Source organism: Salmo trutta, chromosome 3 (genome assembly GCF_901001165.1).
Source record: "Salmo trutta chromosome 3, fSalTru1.1, whole genome shotgun sequence".
NCBI lineage: Eukaryota > Metazoa > Chordata > Actinopteri > Salmoniformes > Salmonidae > Salmo > Salmo trutta.
In genome coordinates, this window is record NC_042959.1 from 51,325,090 (window position 1) to 51,341,960 (window position 16,871).

General features: G+C 41.7%; 1 protein-coding gene across 4 annotated transcripts in view; it reads right to left on the reverse strand.

The window, feature by feature from the left end:
• LOC115177513 (protein Aster-A) overlaps positions 1-14,086 on the reverse strand; it is a 37,769-nt gene extending 23,683 nt beyond the window's left edge. For 2 of the 4 annotated variants that reach the window (XM_029738362.1, XM_029738356.1), the window contains exon 1: positions 10,105-10,531. In XM_029738362.1, coding sequence (XP_029594222.1) covers positions 10,105-10,523 — 419 coding nt within the window. In that variant the 5' untranslated portion in view covers positions 10,524-10,531. Of the gene's footprint in view, positions 1-2,767; positions 3,114-10,104; positions 10,532-13,478 lie in introns of those variants that run through there. The other 2 variants (XM_029738379.1, XM_029738369.1) reach the window with 2 other exon arrangements.
• Positions 14,087-16,871: the final 2,785 nt, after the last annotated feature.

A 16,871-nucleotide genomic window follows, 5' to 3' on the forward strand; every position in this document is an offset into this window, starting at 1 on the left:
ATCTGGCCATGCTGGAAAGGATGGAAGTACTGTGCATTGTATTTAGCTAAAAACACACTAATAACCAACCACTAACTCTAACCTTTCTCCCAACTGATTGGTGGTGATTAGAGCGGTCAGACACTGTCCATTCCTATACAGCCTAGATATCCTACCTGTGGCAGTGCAGTGGTATGAACCTTGTGGATCCTTCCTCTACCATCAACATAAATGAAAAAAGCACTGCTTGGTAATACTACAGTAGGTAGGTGCTGTTTCTCAATTGATCTTATTTCCAAGGCACCGGAGCAAGAATGAATACGCCTACATGAGAAACACATTAGGGCAGAAAATGTTCAATGGAGGTTTTTATGAAGAGCACTTTCATCAAGTTAGGTGTGTAGTGTGCTTACACAGCCATGCTGTTGTCTTCCTTCTAGTGCAAGCAGACATTCTGCACTTAAAGACAAGGTCAAACCTATATTGCTGCCATAATATGTGCAGCTCATGTTCAGAGTTCAGGTCATGGCCCCATAAAAATGGCTGTATTGATGCCATAACAAAAGTTTCCATGGTTGCAGACTTGCTCTTAATTTGCAGTTTGGTGAAAACTGACAACCGCCTTCTGTTTTGACTCTTACAATCATATCGTACTAACTAGCTATAAACACACACAAACAGTCTCTTTCAACAGACACTGTGGTCTACTGTGTGAGCTCATTTGATCATTTTGTTCATCTCAAACAATAACTCATAGCCCACACACAGACTCCACTGTATACAGCCACAAGCATTTATACACTACCACCAACCTCTAGATCGTATTGTTCACCGCTTCTTTTGCATCTGTTTCTATTTCTCTCTTCCTGCACCTTCTGTTTCTCTTTTCTCAGTGTTCCCCTCTTCTTTTTTTCCCAGTATTTTTTCTATCCATAGCCTCAGTTCAGTCAGCTTCCCCTTCTCCATTGTAGTCTCTCTTCCCTTTCCTCTAACTCTTCTCTCATTACTGCCAAAACCACACTGGTCCAACTGCCAGTTGTCATGGTGACCAGAGGTAGGGGGGGGGGGCTAGGGGTTAATATCAGCATTATCGCCAAGGTAACAACCCCCTTGTGAAATAACCCACCAATAGTAGCTGTGATTCTGAATAATGAAATCATAGGAATGAGCCAACACTTGAGGCGATGCCTGCTGCCAGATTTGTGCATTCAGAAATGGTCTCAAAGCACTTTATCCATGTACAGTAGAGTAGGGTTTCCCAAACTCGGTCCTGCCCCCCCACATGGGTGCACGTTTTGGTTTTTGCCCTAGCACTACACAGCTGATTCAAATAACCAACCATCATCAAGCTTTGATTATTTGAATCAGCTGTGTAGTGCTGGGGGGGGACCCTGCAGTACAGTTGAGTGATAATTCAGTGACATTGCAACTAAATTGTGTGCACAGTCAAAGTACAGTAGGCCTAATTATATCCACATACAGGCCTACCCAGGGGCACTAATAAGCTTGTTATTGTGTTCAGTTTGGGAGAGTGTGTGCCATAGAGATCCTATTAAATTACTAGAGGAGATATGTAACTGAACACTCAAAGTGGCAGCCATATTGGTCAGGGAGAATTCCAAACAAGTCTAATTGAAATGAATGCCAGTAGAGGCATAATCCTAATTTTTCTTAAGTAGGAAAATAAAAGGTATGTGATATCAAAAATTGTGAGAATTAATGTCAACGTAAAATATTATCATATAATTATACAGTTAAAGGTTTTATGCACTTTTCAGTATAAATAGCTTCTAAAATATAAATAGACCATAAATGTAGAAATGTGTGTTTTCCTGGGAGGCTGAGAGTGCTATTATATTATACAATATCAGTAGGCCTACTTGTTACATTTACAACTATTCTTAATCCTACCATCAACTGATTTCAGACAGTGTATGGCTGTGGATTGACTGCATTGTGTGAATAGGATGTTACAATATTGGAAGTTGATTTGACAAATAAATGGAATCATTCCTCTAAAAAAGGCTGGCTGGCTAACATACAGTGCAGATAAATTCTTCAAATTCACAATTTTAAATATTTTTTTATCATCACAGAAATAGCAAACCAGGGTTGACCAACTCCCTGACCAAAATGGTTTAAGTTTATCCCGTCATAAGAAGGTTCATTTCCTTTCTAGTATTCTAATTCTATGGGGTGTAACCCCTCAAATACGTCACTGGTGTAACCCGAACCGGACATTATCACGCGCGTGCTCGTGTCAATCTGTCAGTGAGTTTACAAACTAAATCACACATCATGCAATGTAGAGGTGCAAACGACTGTCAAATGGAACTACCACAATATTGCATATATTTTATTTAGAGCTCTGTTTTTAGAAGATTACTTTCATCCAAGCACGTAAACAACGATAGAATGTAACTCCGTGAAGTCGCGCTGTCTACGTGAGATATGGATTATACAAGCACAATAACAGATGCTGTCAGAAATTAGCCAAATCAGATCGCTGATTTCAGACTGCTATAGACGCAAACGTACGGCAGACACGGGTTCCGAAATGGCCATTCGAATCAAATGACGTTCATATCCTTTCTACCAGCCCATCCATCTTTCAATTGGCAATCACTGACTGCCCACAACCACTCACCCTCCCAGTTCCCCACCCACATGGATACGAGTGTAGCCTATACCTTTATGAAAGGCATTTAAATACGAGGACAAACCGGCCAAATATTTCAATTTGGAGGGCAGACTGCCCCATTACGTAAATAATAATATTGCCACTTACTCTACCATGTCATGAGGTGTTTTCAATTTGGACGTGATGTCCACACGCTGCTTTATAGTATCTGTATCACTTGGGCACCGGTCCTGTATGCACAGCGCCGAGCCAGCCGACGCTACACTGTCCATCCCGATGCCTGTATTGTCGGATATAAAAACGCACAGCGGGCCCGGAATAGAAACGAGCACTTCATGTGCGACCTGTTTCACTTCCCCATAACCAACATCCTTCCCTCGCAGGCAGGTAGCCCGAACTCAACCAGTCTCTTATTTTGTGTCTGAGCAAGCTAGCGTTGACAAGCTGCGCCCATAAGTAATCCGTACTGAACACACAGGCAGCAGAGAGGGGGGGAGGAGGAGGCACAAGAGAGGCCCATGCACAGTCGCAGTGCACTCTTAGGAGGAAAAAAAAGGTGCCATCTAGAACCTAAAACGGTTTTTCAGAGAACCCTTTGAAGAAACCTTTTTGGTTCCAGGTATAACCCCTTTGGTTCCATGTAGAACCCTTTCCACAGAAAATTATACATGGAACCCAAAAGAGTTCTACCTGGAACCAAAGAGTTTTACCTGGACAGCCAAAGAACTCTTTTGGAACCCTTTTTTCTTCTTCTAAGTGTAGCGTTGAACTGAGAGAGCCAAATAAAATAGGTTTTTAGAGTACTTGTGAGTTATTTTAAAAATCAATAAAGACGGTATTGGGAAAGGTTATGAAAGAGGAGAAAATGCAAGCATGAATTAGGGCCAATTGTAGAGAGATTATATATATATATATATATATATATATATATATATATATATAGGCCTAACATGGTGTAATGAAATGGTGTAATAAAATATCACAGCCGTTTGCAAACATGGTTTATCACACTGACTGTAATTATCCGGTACTAAAACAGTGCTGCCCGCAGTGTCCACCTGGCCGAAGCCCACCCAATCCTTTAACCCTCAATCGCTCTGTCCATCTCTGGATTAGAGACCCACTGAGTAGGATACATCATAATCCATGCTGTACAGATCCCCCTTCTCTTGCTCGCTCCCTCTCTCTCTGTAATCTGCTTTTCTGAGGTCCAGGAGTGCCTGCTGTAATCTCTTCAATTCATAGGGCAGGCGGGGGGGGGGGTGAAGAAGGGAGAAAGAGAACATGTGAAGATGAGAAAGAAAAATAAAGAGAGTGAGGGGGCAAAGAAGATGGGATGCTCAAATCTGGTCCCTGGTCCATTCAACAGAAAGTCATTTACCAAAGAGCAGTGGTTGCACATCGTTGATGGGGAAAGATCAATGTTCTTTGGGCTAATTAGGCGAGTGGCGTTTTAGGCCTGTGCGCCGCACATTTTTCAGGTGAGGCCCTGTTCCAAACTATCTAGCAGAAAAATGTCTGAGTGGCAGCCTTTCTGCTGAGTGGGAGACCTGAGCCAAAACTCATTAGTCAACGTTAATCCAAACAAATATGATTGAACAGTGGGCGACGCCAAACACCTCAAATATAGGCTACAGAGAGACAATGGCCTGGCCTGCAGACAATTGATCTGTAGTTGTTTTTCTGTGTCGGTGGATTATCAACTTGGATTATGTGGCCAGCGGAGAGGGGAATGGGAGGGACGGTACAACGGCAATTACTCAATTAGATATCCGTCTGACAAGCAGGTCAGGCCTAAACAGACAGGGAGGACATGTATCAGCTAGTAGTTTTCCCTTCACCTCATTTAACTTAACCCCACTCTGCAGGTAAATGTTTGACGAACTGTTGACTAAAAAAAACAGCCCAAGGCTGAAGAACATATGCCTAACCTAAGAGAAATGTTACTAGGAAACTTACACGTCATGTTTGTCTTACATTAGCACTTTGTTAAACTGTCGAAGTGCAATCTTTAAGATGTTAACTGATTTCATGACTGTGGTGCTGAGATCTGATAGCCAACTGTGTTAGGCTATTTACTAGCCTTATATTGGAAGAAGTTTCCACGCCATCGCTCAGACTATCGCTACAATTATGCTACTGCTTAGACAGTTGTGCAGTCAGTGTTGTTCAAGTGACTGAGGTTTGATCACCACGGGAAAGTGCTTTTAAACCACTGAGGAATCCAACTTGGTCTCTGATAGATAAACACACAACACAGCTGTCCCCAACCAACAAAGTGTCGGGGTCAGCCAAAAGGAGCCTATAGACTATGTAGCCTATCTGAGGTTTAAGGTAGAGGTAATATCACCTTAGTAGACTAAGGCTAATATTTAGCCTAACTACCAAGTCTCTACAATAGAATGACTGGGAGATGTGGCTACACAGCATCTTGTAGGAACATGCCTCGCATAAAATCTCTCGCATTTCTCCACGTCAGACTGCTTCACACACACACACACACACACACACACACACACACACACACGAGTTGTTGGCCTCTGATTCAAATCAACTGCCGCCCCCACTAAACACCCTGAATACTCAACTGTATTAAAACTCATTATTTGCATTAGAATCCTTCCATGTTCTTCCAATGCAAATCGTTATTCAGATCCCCATGGAAATCAGGCGTCTGTTGAGACCACCACAGCAACCACGCAGAAGTCATTAGCCTAACCATAACTGAAACGCCTTCATTGGCCTTAATCATCCGTTCCCGTCAGGGTGTGGCTGTCAATGGTCAATTATTCTCATCTACACTGTGGGTTTATTTCATGCAACAGGACAAAAACAATGGTAACCAAAAGACATGAAATTAACTGGCTAGTGTTTTAATGATATAAGAATACTGTGCCTCATTGTATTAATGCGTCCAGGCTAAATGGGAACGAGTCAAAATAGTCTCAGGCCTAATAATTTCACGTGTCCTCTCAGAGGGTCAGCAAAAAAATATTCAAATTTAGAGTCAGTGTTACAAAACACTGGAATGTAACAGAAAATGCCTGGATTTCACCACAACTTGATCAATGAAGTGTTGATGACAAGATGACTATCATTCACAGCCATGGCCTTTTCTGTTGCATATACAGTTGAAGTCAGAAGTTTACATACACCTTAGCCAAATACATGTAAACTCAGTTCTTCACAATTCCTGACATTTAATCCTTGTACAAATTCCCTGTCTTAGGTCAGTTAGGATCACCACTTTATTTTAATGTGACATGTCAGAATAATAGCAGAGCGAATTATTTAATTCAGCTTTTATTTCTTTCATCACATTCCCAGTGGATCAGAAGTTTACATACACTCAATTAGTATTTGGTAGCATTGCCTTTAAATTGTTTAAATTCTGTCAAACGTTTCGGGTAGCTTCCCACAATAAGTTGGGTGAATTTTGGCCCATTCCTCCTAACAGAGCTGGTGTAACGGAGTCAGGTTTGTAGGCCTCCTTGCTCGCACACACGTTTTCAGTTCTGCCCACACATTTTCTATGGGATTGAGGTCAGGGCTTTGTGATGGCAACTCTAATACCTTGACTTTGTTGTCCTTAAGCCATTTTGCCACAACTTTGGAAGTATACTTGGGGTCATTGTACATTTGGAGGACCCATTTGCAACCAAGCTTTAACTTCCAGACTGATGTCTTGAGATGTTGCTTCAATATATCCACATAATTCTCCTTCCTCATTATGCCATCTAGTTTGTGAAGTGCACCAGTCCCTCCTGCAGCAATGCACCCCTACAACATGATGCTGCCACCCCCGTGCTTCACGGTTGGGATGGTGTTCTTCGGCTTGCAAGCCTCCCCTTTTTTCTTCCAAACATAACGATGGTCATTATGGCCAACAGTTCTATTTTTGTTTCATCAGACCAGAGGACATTTCTCCAAAAACTACAATCTTTGTCCCCATGTGCAGTTGGAAACCCTAGTCTGGCTTTTTTATGGCGGTTTTGGAGCAGCGGCTTCTTCCTTGCTGAGCAGCCTTTAAGGTTATGTGGAAATAGAACTCGTTTTACTGTGGATATAGATACTTTTGTACCTGTTTCCTCCAGCATCTTCACAAGGTCCTTTGCTGTTGTTCTGGGATTGATTTGCACTTTTCGCACCAAAGTACGTTCATCTCTAGGAGACAGAACACATCTCCTTCCTGAGTGGTATGACGGCTGCGTGGTCCCATGGTGTTTATACTTGCATACTATTGTTTGTACAGATGAACGTGGTACCTTCAGGCATTTGGAAATTGCTCCCAAGGATGAACCAGACTTGTGGAGGTCTACAATAATTTGTTTTGAGATCTTGGCTGATTTCTTTTGATTTTCCCATGATGTCAAGTAAAGAGGCCCTGAGTTTGAAGGTAGGCCTTGAAATACATCCACAGGTACACCTCCAATTGACTCAAATGATGTCAATTAGCCTATCAGAAGCTTCTAAAGCCATGAAATCATTTTCTGGAATTTTCCAAGCTGTTTAAAGGCACAGTCAACTTTGTGTATGTAAACTTCTGACCTACTGGAATTGTGATACAGTGAATTATAAGTGAAAAAAAATATGTCTGTAAACAATTGTTGGAAAAATGACTTGTGTCATGCACACAGTAACCGACTTGCCAAAACTATAGTTTGTTAACCTGTTGGGGATAGGGGGCAGTATTTGCACGGCCGGATAAAAAACGTACCCGATTTAATCTGGTTACTACTCCTGCCCAGTAACTAGAATATGCATATAATTATTGGCTTTGGATGGAAAACACCCTAAAGTTTCTAAAACTGTTTGAATGGTGTCTGTGAGTATAACAGAACTCATATGGCAGGCAAAAACCTGAGAAGATTCCTTACAGGAAGTGGCCTGTCTGACAAGTTCTTGTTCTTCTTGGCTCTGTTTAAAGAAAATATAGGATCTTTGCTGTAACGTGACACTTCCTACGGCTCCCATAGGCTCTCAAAACCCAGGAAAAAGCTGAATGATGTAATTCCAGCCTCTGGCTGAAAAACATTAGCGCGTTTGGATAGTGGCCGGTCAGAGTACCATCAGACTGAGGCTCGTGCACGAGGGGATCCCATGCTTTTATTTTCTCTCTCTTTGAACGTAAACACGCTTTCCCGGTCGGAATATTATCGCTTTTTTACGAGAAAAATTGCATAAAAATTGATTTTAAACAGCGGTTGACATGCTTCGAAGTACGGTAATGGAATATTTAGCATCGTGCGCGTCACCCTTCTTTACCATTCGGATAGTGTCTTGAACGCACGACAAAACGCCGCTATTTGGATATAACTATGGATTATTTGGGACCAAACCAACATTTGTTATTGAAGTAGAAGTCCTGGGAGTGCATTCTGACGAAGAACACCAAAGGTAATAACATTTTTCTTATAGTAAATCTGACTTTGGTGAGTGCTAAACTTGCTGGGTGTCTAAATAGCTAGCCCTGTGATGCCGGGCTATCTACTTAGAATATTGCAAAATGTGCTTTCACCGAAAAGCTATTTTAAAAATCGGACATATCGAGTGCATAGAGGAGTTCTGTATCTATAATTCTTAAAATAATTGTTATGCTTTTTGTGAACGTTTATCGTGAGTAATTTAGTAACTTTTTAGTAAATTCACCGGAAGTTTGCGGGGGGTATGCTAGTTCTGAACGTCACATGCTAATGTAAAAAGCTGGTTTTTGATATAAATATGAACTTGATTGAACAAAACATGCATGTATTGTATAACATAATGTCCTAGGTGTGTCATCTGATGAAGATCATCAAAGGTTAGTGCTGCATTTAGCTGTGGTTTGGGTTTATGTGACATTATATGCTAGCTTGAAAAATGGGTGTCTGATTATTTCTGGCTGGGTACTCTGCTGACATAATCTAATGTTTTGCTTTCGTTGTAAAGCCTTTTTGAAATCGGACAGTGTGGTTAGATTAACGAGAGTTGTCTTTAAAATAGTGTAAAATAGTCATATGTTTGAGAAATTGAAGTAATAGCATTTCTAAGGTATTTGAATAACGCGCCACAGGATTCCACTGGCTGTTACGACCCCTGAGAGGTTAACAAGACATTTGTGGAGTGGTTGAAAAACGAGTTTTAATGACTCCAACCTAAGAGTATGTAAACTTCCGACTTCAACTGTATATATAGCCATTGATTCTTGACGATTATAACTTATGAGCTTAGTTCAACTGTCATATCCCATCAGAAATTATATTAGCTTTTTTTTACTGTAAACAATGTAAAAGCAAAAAAGTTGAATTTGAAAGTGGTTACATTTATCCAGGCCCATCCCTTAGCTTTTTACCAAAACAGAGGTGGGGTGGCCACTTTGTTATTGTTTTGACTAATAAATATAGCTTTAAGCACCTTATATAGAAAATACAGGCAGTATCATTAAGAAGCTGTAAAATTATAAGTAATGTTTCATTAAACAAAACCTGGGCCAATAAAACTGGTTGGTAAATGAACAGGACAAGGGCACTGCTGTTAATGTGGAGCGGAGAGATGAAGACCCTCTGCCTGCCTGGATGGTCCTTTAACAGGCTCACCGAGGACACTGCAGCACCACCAGAGACCCCCTCCAATTGGACAGAGGTGACATCATCAGACGAAGCATGAGCTCCTATTGGCCGGCGGTGATGTCATGGATTCTAAGCAGGATGAGCGGTGCACACAAACCCGCCTCCCTGCTCCTTGTGACTGACCAAGCGGAGGTCTTTCTCTCTCTCCCTCTCTCTCTCTAAGCTACAACAGATAGGCCTCTCGTTTTCCCTAACATTTAATTTAGCGTACTCTCTTTTCAGCCTCATGCCTTTGTCTTCATATGCTTATTTCTCTCAATCTCAAAATGTTACAATTTATCTAGAATAGAATTTAAGATGCAGGCTTACTTCAACTATGGCGAGGTAGCACCTTTAATATTGTGACCTGGGCTAATGGTTTTGTTCTCTGAAATACTATGTGAAATATTATAAGAGCATAATGAACATGCTCCTCTGCCTGCCTGACCAAATCAAACTGTGACATAACCCAGATTGGAGTTCACCAGGACTATAACAGCATAATCTGCCCTCTGCGGTTTTAGTGCTTAACCAATAAGCCCTCTGCTGTGCCCTTTCCAAATAGTTGGCTTGTGGTGTGCCATTACAGATAACTCCACTCCAATCGCTGTCAAACAGTGACATTTATTATCTTATCTGATTTACTATCACTGAAGTATGTAGCCTGTGAATTATCATTTAGCCTGATGCTTAGATATAAAATGCACTAAGTGCCTTAAGTTACAGTTCCCTGATTCAGTACATTACAAGGCCATGAACCAATGTGCTGCAGCTTGCAGATAACTGAGCCCATCCCTAGATGGGAGAGCCTTGAGGGGGGGTCTAAGGTGAGTCTGCAGGGAACCTGAGGCCTCTGGCTGCCTGGTTGTCCTAGAGAGTAGAGAGAAGAGCACTGACCTGCAGCTGTCCCAGTCAGACTCCCTGCTGAGCAGACTCCTGAGGGACCAGCGTGAGCGCCGGCCGAGAGATGAGCTACGTGACCAGGAGGTGCGAGACGACGGGGGTAGCAAGAGGTCCAGGGAAGGGCCCAGGACCGCGTCCTCCACGTGGGGGGGCAAGAGGGGTGAGGGGCTTCTTTGAGGAGTGGCGCTCCCCTTCACCTTCTCCACCCCCTCCTCCTCAGTGCCGTCCCACTGGGGTTTGGATGACTCCTCTTGCTCTCCATCGCTCCTCTTCTTGGTCCGGCCTCTGCTCCGGTGGGGGTGGGAGAGCCGGTGGCGGCGGGGAGGCCGGGGGCTGGGAAAGCGGGACCAGGCCTCAGTGTCTGAGGACGGGGGGAGGATGTTCAGCGTGGGGATGGGGACGAGCTGGGTCATGGAGCCGCCGCTTTCTGGTGGCTAGCACAGACATGGTCATCATTCTCAGAGCTTCTTCAGACCAGTTGTTTTACTTCAAAACACCCCAATGAAGGCTTGCTGTGGCAAAGCAGATGATGCTGACACCAAGTCAGGATGTTGAGGAAGTTGGTCTGAGTTCCGATCACAACTTCTGCTTTTTGGTACAAATCAATTGTGGACTGGTCCTAGACCTGCTAGGCTAACAATTGTGAACGTACCTCATGTTTCCAGTGACGTCCAGATGGTGCAGTATGAAAGATGCCATTATGGAAGGCAGGTTTTATTCTCCATGGTAGTGCAGGGCATGACAGTACTACACTAAGTTATAGCCGCTTAGCTTCTCCCGCTAATTTCAGTCAATAATGTTGCAGCAGGAAACCAGGGTGGGACCCTCATTGAATTTAAAAAGCTAATACAATGCAGTCTTCTCCCTCTCTAATATTTTCCAACACTCCACCTCATGCTCTGTGCGTGGGGCTTCTTTGCATCTTTTTGTCAGTAGTCTGTAGTTTTGTTCCTCACTTCCTCCTCTTCCGCAACTCCCCCTCTGTCCGATGTCTCCGTCTCTCCTTCGATGTGCCTCTTACCTTGAGCCAAGTTCACAGGGCGTGCAGTCTCACATTTGGTCTCATAGCAACAGTTGAACTTGCGGTGGGAGAGATAACGATCTATGTCCGGCTGTAGCAGGGGGCTGAGGAGAAGAGAGACTGTAGTATTGGCTAACAGTCTAATTCTCCCTTAATAGACAGAAAAAAACGAACATTGTAGAAGATCAATTTTCTGGACAAAAGATGATCCCAGTTACTTTGATACATGTTGATGTCTATTTCTATTGGTTTTGAGATCTGAACTCAAATGGTATCAGGAAGTACTGCATGACACAGACCGCTTGTTTTGAATTATTGATCGTCAGAGTGACAGATCTATGGAAGTTATGTATTCCGTGTCCAATATCAGTGGTGTCTGATTGCTTTTGATGCATCGTTTGGTTAAAATTGCTGTGAGGCAGATTTTGCAGCTTTGCTCCCTTCTGGTATTAAGTCAGTAAAAGTGATTATAGTGCGCACTTGGAGTCAAATGCTGAGAGATTACGCTATTAAAGTACTTTTTAAAACCAAAAAACATACACAATACGTACAACAATCCTTTATCCCATCTCAATGATTAGCTCAAACACCCCAACAACACGTCAACATCTCCCCTCCTTCAAATCTCAAGGTCCAGCTCAACCACATCAACATCCCCTCTTTTCATTCTTAAAGCTGCAAAATGTCACTTTTGCGGCGACCCGACAAAAATCACATAGGATGTCTAAGAAGCGGTAGATCTGTGCACTATTTCTATGCTCCCAGTTCTTAAGTTTCGTTTTTTGCATCTTTTACTTTTGGTTTTGTACACCAGCTTCAAACAGCTGAAAATACAATATATTTGAGTATGAAAAATATATTTCAGCGGTTTAGATGGTACAATGATTCTCTATACTATATTCACTTGTTTTGTCACAAACTGAAATTAGGCGACCAGGAAATGGCAGAGCGATTTTAATCGACAAAGACAAACACAAAAATCAACTCTCTCAGCCAGACAGCACAGATGAAGAACATATGTTACACATATTATCATGTCTGTGACAATGTGTCTATTGTCTAGCTTCTTTTGACCAATTCAATTTTTATAATTGTTTTTACCTTTATTTAACTAAGTCAGTTAAGAACAAATTCTTATTTTCAATGATGGCCTAGGAACAGTGGGCTAACTGCCTGGTTCAGGGGCAGAACAACATATTTGTACCATGTCAGCTCGGGGATTCGATCTTGCAACCTTTCAGTCCAAGTCCAATGCTCTAACCACTAGGCAGGTAAGTGCAGGCACTCGTTTTAGTCAAGGCCCAAGCCCTACAGTGTAGTTGCTCATCTGTTTGCACAAGAGAAATCTTGGCATGACTTTGTTTGCTAATCCATGGTAATACTCGTGTGACACTCTCAATCTTTGCTTCACACAGCCATATCTTGAAAACCAGCAATAAAACACACTACAGAGATTCAGGTGGGCTAAGACAATCATCAACAGCAAGGACTTCCCCAAATCATGTTTCCGTAGGTGCAATACTAACCTGGCTCCAGACTTAAAAAACGCATGGGTAAAATAGGATCATGGCATAGATGCACTAGCGGTTCTGGGGGGGGGGGGGCAGTGCCCCTGTGACAACAATTTTGGACCCCCTAGTGGCCCCCCCAAAACTTTTGCATAACACATTTTTTCTATCGTTCTTTTTTACATCTGTTATTAGACAGTGGCAACGATGATGATTATGAACATGGTCTTATGCCTGCTAATGCCTGCTAATGCCTGCAATGCAGTGAAGAAAACGATATGACAACAATAACGTCTAATGTAACTGGCCCCTCTAACAGTACAACTGGACCCAGCTTGCCCCCCCCCCCCCCCCACCCAGTTGAAATGGTCTACAAACGCCACTGCATAGATGACAACAATTTTGTTCAGGCAGGGCCAAGAAGTTATCAGTTAACAGTTAGATTGCTATTATTCACAACTTCAACGTCGTCACGTCAACTTCAAACGCGTTTTAATACAGTAACGTTACCCAGTCTGTATTCAATACAGTCTGTCTAGTTAACTAACGTTAAACATCTAGTCTTTGGTCGGTACAATAAAAAGACAGTACTGTAATTAGTTAGCTAAAATTAGCCTAGCTAACTAGCTTGCAAAGCTTTCAATATCTTCAGAGCCTCTGAGGAAGTTTCCAACAACGTGCTTCTACATCTCCTGCATTGATTGCTGTTTGGGATTTTAGGCTTGGTTTCTGTCTAAGCACTTTGTGACATCTGCTGATGCAAAAAGGGTTTTGTAAATACATTTGACTGATTGCACAAAACAAACTTTAAACGGTCAACATTTGCATTCAGTTCCTACCTCCCATTTGATGAATTTCCCCCATTTCGATTATCTTGCTCGGCTTCGAAGACAAGCCGAGCGACAGTGCGAGGAGCGATATTAAAATCCACTTTTTCACAGGATCCCATCAGCAGCATCCTTTTGAGATGTAAAACCCTCCACTCCTGCTGCCAATACACCAGGCAGCTCGCCGAAATAGACCTGACTGACAAGATAGTTAGCTAGCTAACCAGCCAAACTTCCTTGTTAAATATACACGTAGCTAGCTACTGGTGGAACATAGAAGCAGTCAACGTATTGTTTATTCCGACATTTGCCTAGTTGAAGCGAGCTAACTGTTGGCTAGTTAGCTAACAACACCATTAGCTAGTTATGCTAACGACGTCGTAAGCCAGCTAGCTACGCACCGGGTAACGCGGTTCGTTGTCTGCTGGTCTGACGTTAACTGGCTTGCTAACGCTAGCTACATTGCTCGCTGGTATTTATTGTGCTTTTATCTTGTTGTCTTAAACATCGATGATGCGTCTTATATGGGAAACTTTAATGTTTTCCATGTTTGCGTCTAGCACTTTCGCAAGACAGAAAGCGATCGTAGCAGAATCTCAACAGAGCCAAACAAAAACTTTGAAGAGGGGGGGCATCAACAGTCATATATATTAGTATATTTCCTGACTACTTGTAAAATGTAACATTATGTTCCGAAGCAACACAAATATATACCTGTGGATTGATTTTTATCTAAATGCTTTAAAATATTACTAAATAATAACACATTGTTACATAATAATTTCTAATTGTAACCCTTTCCCCAAAACTTGTGGTACAGTCTGATGACAAGACGCTGGATGACAAATAACGGGTTCTCATGACGATGGGAAGCACTTTAAGCGAATCAAACGAGGCTATATCCTAGTAGGGCGGGCTTAAAACTGTGAAACTTTATTCAGCCACAGGTGACTGAATCAGCGCCATCTCAACGATCAGCACTAGAATACACATTGCATGGATAGCGCCCACAACAATCTGTGAATCTGTAATGCCTCTCAATTAATGACTTAATACCATGGGAGCTGTTTAAAACCATGTCCATTAATGCAGATAGAATGGTTTAGATAAAGGGCAGGAATAGGCTTGTTGCGCCCTCTTGTGATTCAAATGTGTGCAGTCACAATAATGATATGCAAAATAATGGACTTAACCACGCTTGAAATTTCACACAGAGGAAAAGTACAAGTAAATACACATATTTAAATTATCATGAAACATCCTTGATATTATTGATTAATATAGGTTTATTAGTCCGGAACTCACCTTCATGAGGTAGGTCACAGTGGTCCACCATTGCTGCAACGCTTGTGTGTGTATGCTGCTATCGGCTACTCTCTGAGCTGTAACTGATTCATTTCGGGCCGAGCTGAGAGATGCGATATCCATGCAGTCGAATACTTTGCGGCTGCAGGCGCCTGGGTGAAGGACAGGTCACCTTGTTCTGGTAGAAGACTGAAAGCAAGAAGGGGATATTGACAGGGAACAAGAGCATTTGGTTTCACCACTTGGACATTCTATCAGAGAAACAACAGACAACAACAGACAATGTTTTATAATAATAATTAATAAAACGGAGAATTTTAGTAGCCTAACAAGATGTATGTATAAATGTATAATATTAAGGTTAATATGAAAGTGCAATGGTCAACAACAGGTCAATGTTTGTGTATGACATCTAGACAGGGACAGAGACATGGACAGTGTTTATGCACGTGACAATATTTACTTACAATATGCTCTCTCTGCTCACCCTCGTTTCCATGTGTAGGCATATATTGTATAAGTACCTGTGTAACTAGGCTATAACGTTGTTGTCTTAGCCGTTACCTCAAAAAACCTCAAAAAACTTGTGAAAAGTTTTTCAAGAAATAGACTGCTCAGTCTACATTTTGTCTACATCATGATTGATACTTCAGGGACATATGGCCTACAGGGCTGTATGTAAAATGCAAAGAAATATAAAATCAAAAAAATACGTTGGTATGTTCGTTTGTTACATTTCATATGATAAATAAACCACTTTAAATTTAAAATCTATCACACTATTATACGTCCATACCTGAATAATCTTTGGTTTACATCTTCGCGCTTCGTGGTAATTACACCCGGTTATAAACACCTGGACAGCTCCAGTTCCATGGTGCCAACGACTCAACGAGAATCTGAGTTTATGCCTGCGCAAACCAGGTCACGGAGAGATGTGTTGCTGAACGCTTCCCTTCGCAGAATGTGGAACTAGAAATCAGATCTGGGCTAAAAATAAAAAAACATCAGCATGTGTGGTTTGGAATAAAGAGAGGGGAGGTGTGTGTGTCCTATACAGGAGTGGTGAAAGCAACATAACAAATGGATACCCCCCCTACATCAACAGGCATCAGTTTTCATACACAACTGTAACTGTGTTTATCATGACTCCATTTTAGCTTTAAAGCTTTAATGTTGTCAACCCTCAAGGTTTAAGTAAACCTGTGTGTGTGGTTGCATCACATGATCCTTTCCTGGACATCCAGAACATACAAATAAGACCTAGACATTCCTTGACAGAGATGAATTGCAACTCTTGTTATTGCGTATATCAAATGACTGTACATCATAGAGCACATTTCATTAACCAGCTGAGATTTCCTCACATAACAAATACATTTGAAAACATGTGAGGTAGACATGTGTACATACAGACAAGGTAGCGAGGTGATGGACTGCATGTTATTAGATTCTCATAGGCTATCTGCTCCTTGGGTCTTTTTGTCATTATGTTGTCCTTCAGTCATCTGTTTTGTTGACCTTGCCTTCTATTGCAATAGCCTTGTGTTTCCAAGTCATTTGGCATTGAATGAGCTTCAGATTGCTGATAACAGATATCTGATGACATCTGATACATCTTGTTGATGCTGAGTCAACCCTGCCTGTGCATCAGACTGACAGTTGATGAAAATGTTGCTTTTGGCAAGGAAGTTATTACAAATATAATAGAATATAATAACTTCATTTTCCATCCTACTTCTGACACTACTGGGAAAGGCCAACAATGACAAATACATTCATGGATTGTTTGATATTCTGGAACATTATAGAGTTGTGCATCATGTGTGTCCTATAAGCAAACTATAGACAGGCACACATTTGAATACACATACGCATGTCTTTATCTTGCCTCATTTGCTTAACAAATTTGACATTATGTCACATTTCCTGGTCAGTGATAGTAAACTGAATACTTATTTGTTGATTTTTTTTCTTTCAACTTAGAGTGTGGACAAAATGTTTATCAAAATAATCATCCTTCATAACCAAACTGTTAATTGGCCAATGTGTATTACAACTGCAGTTTCATTACTGCCTATAGGGTCCATCTATTCTCAG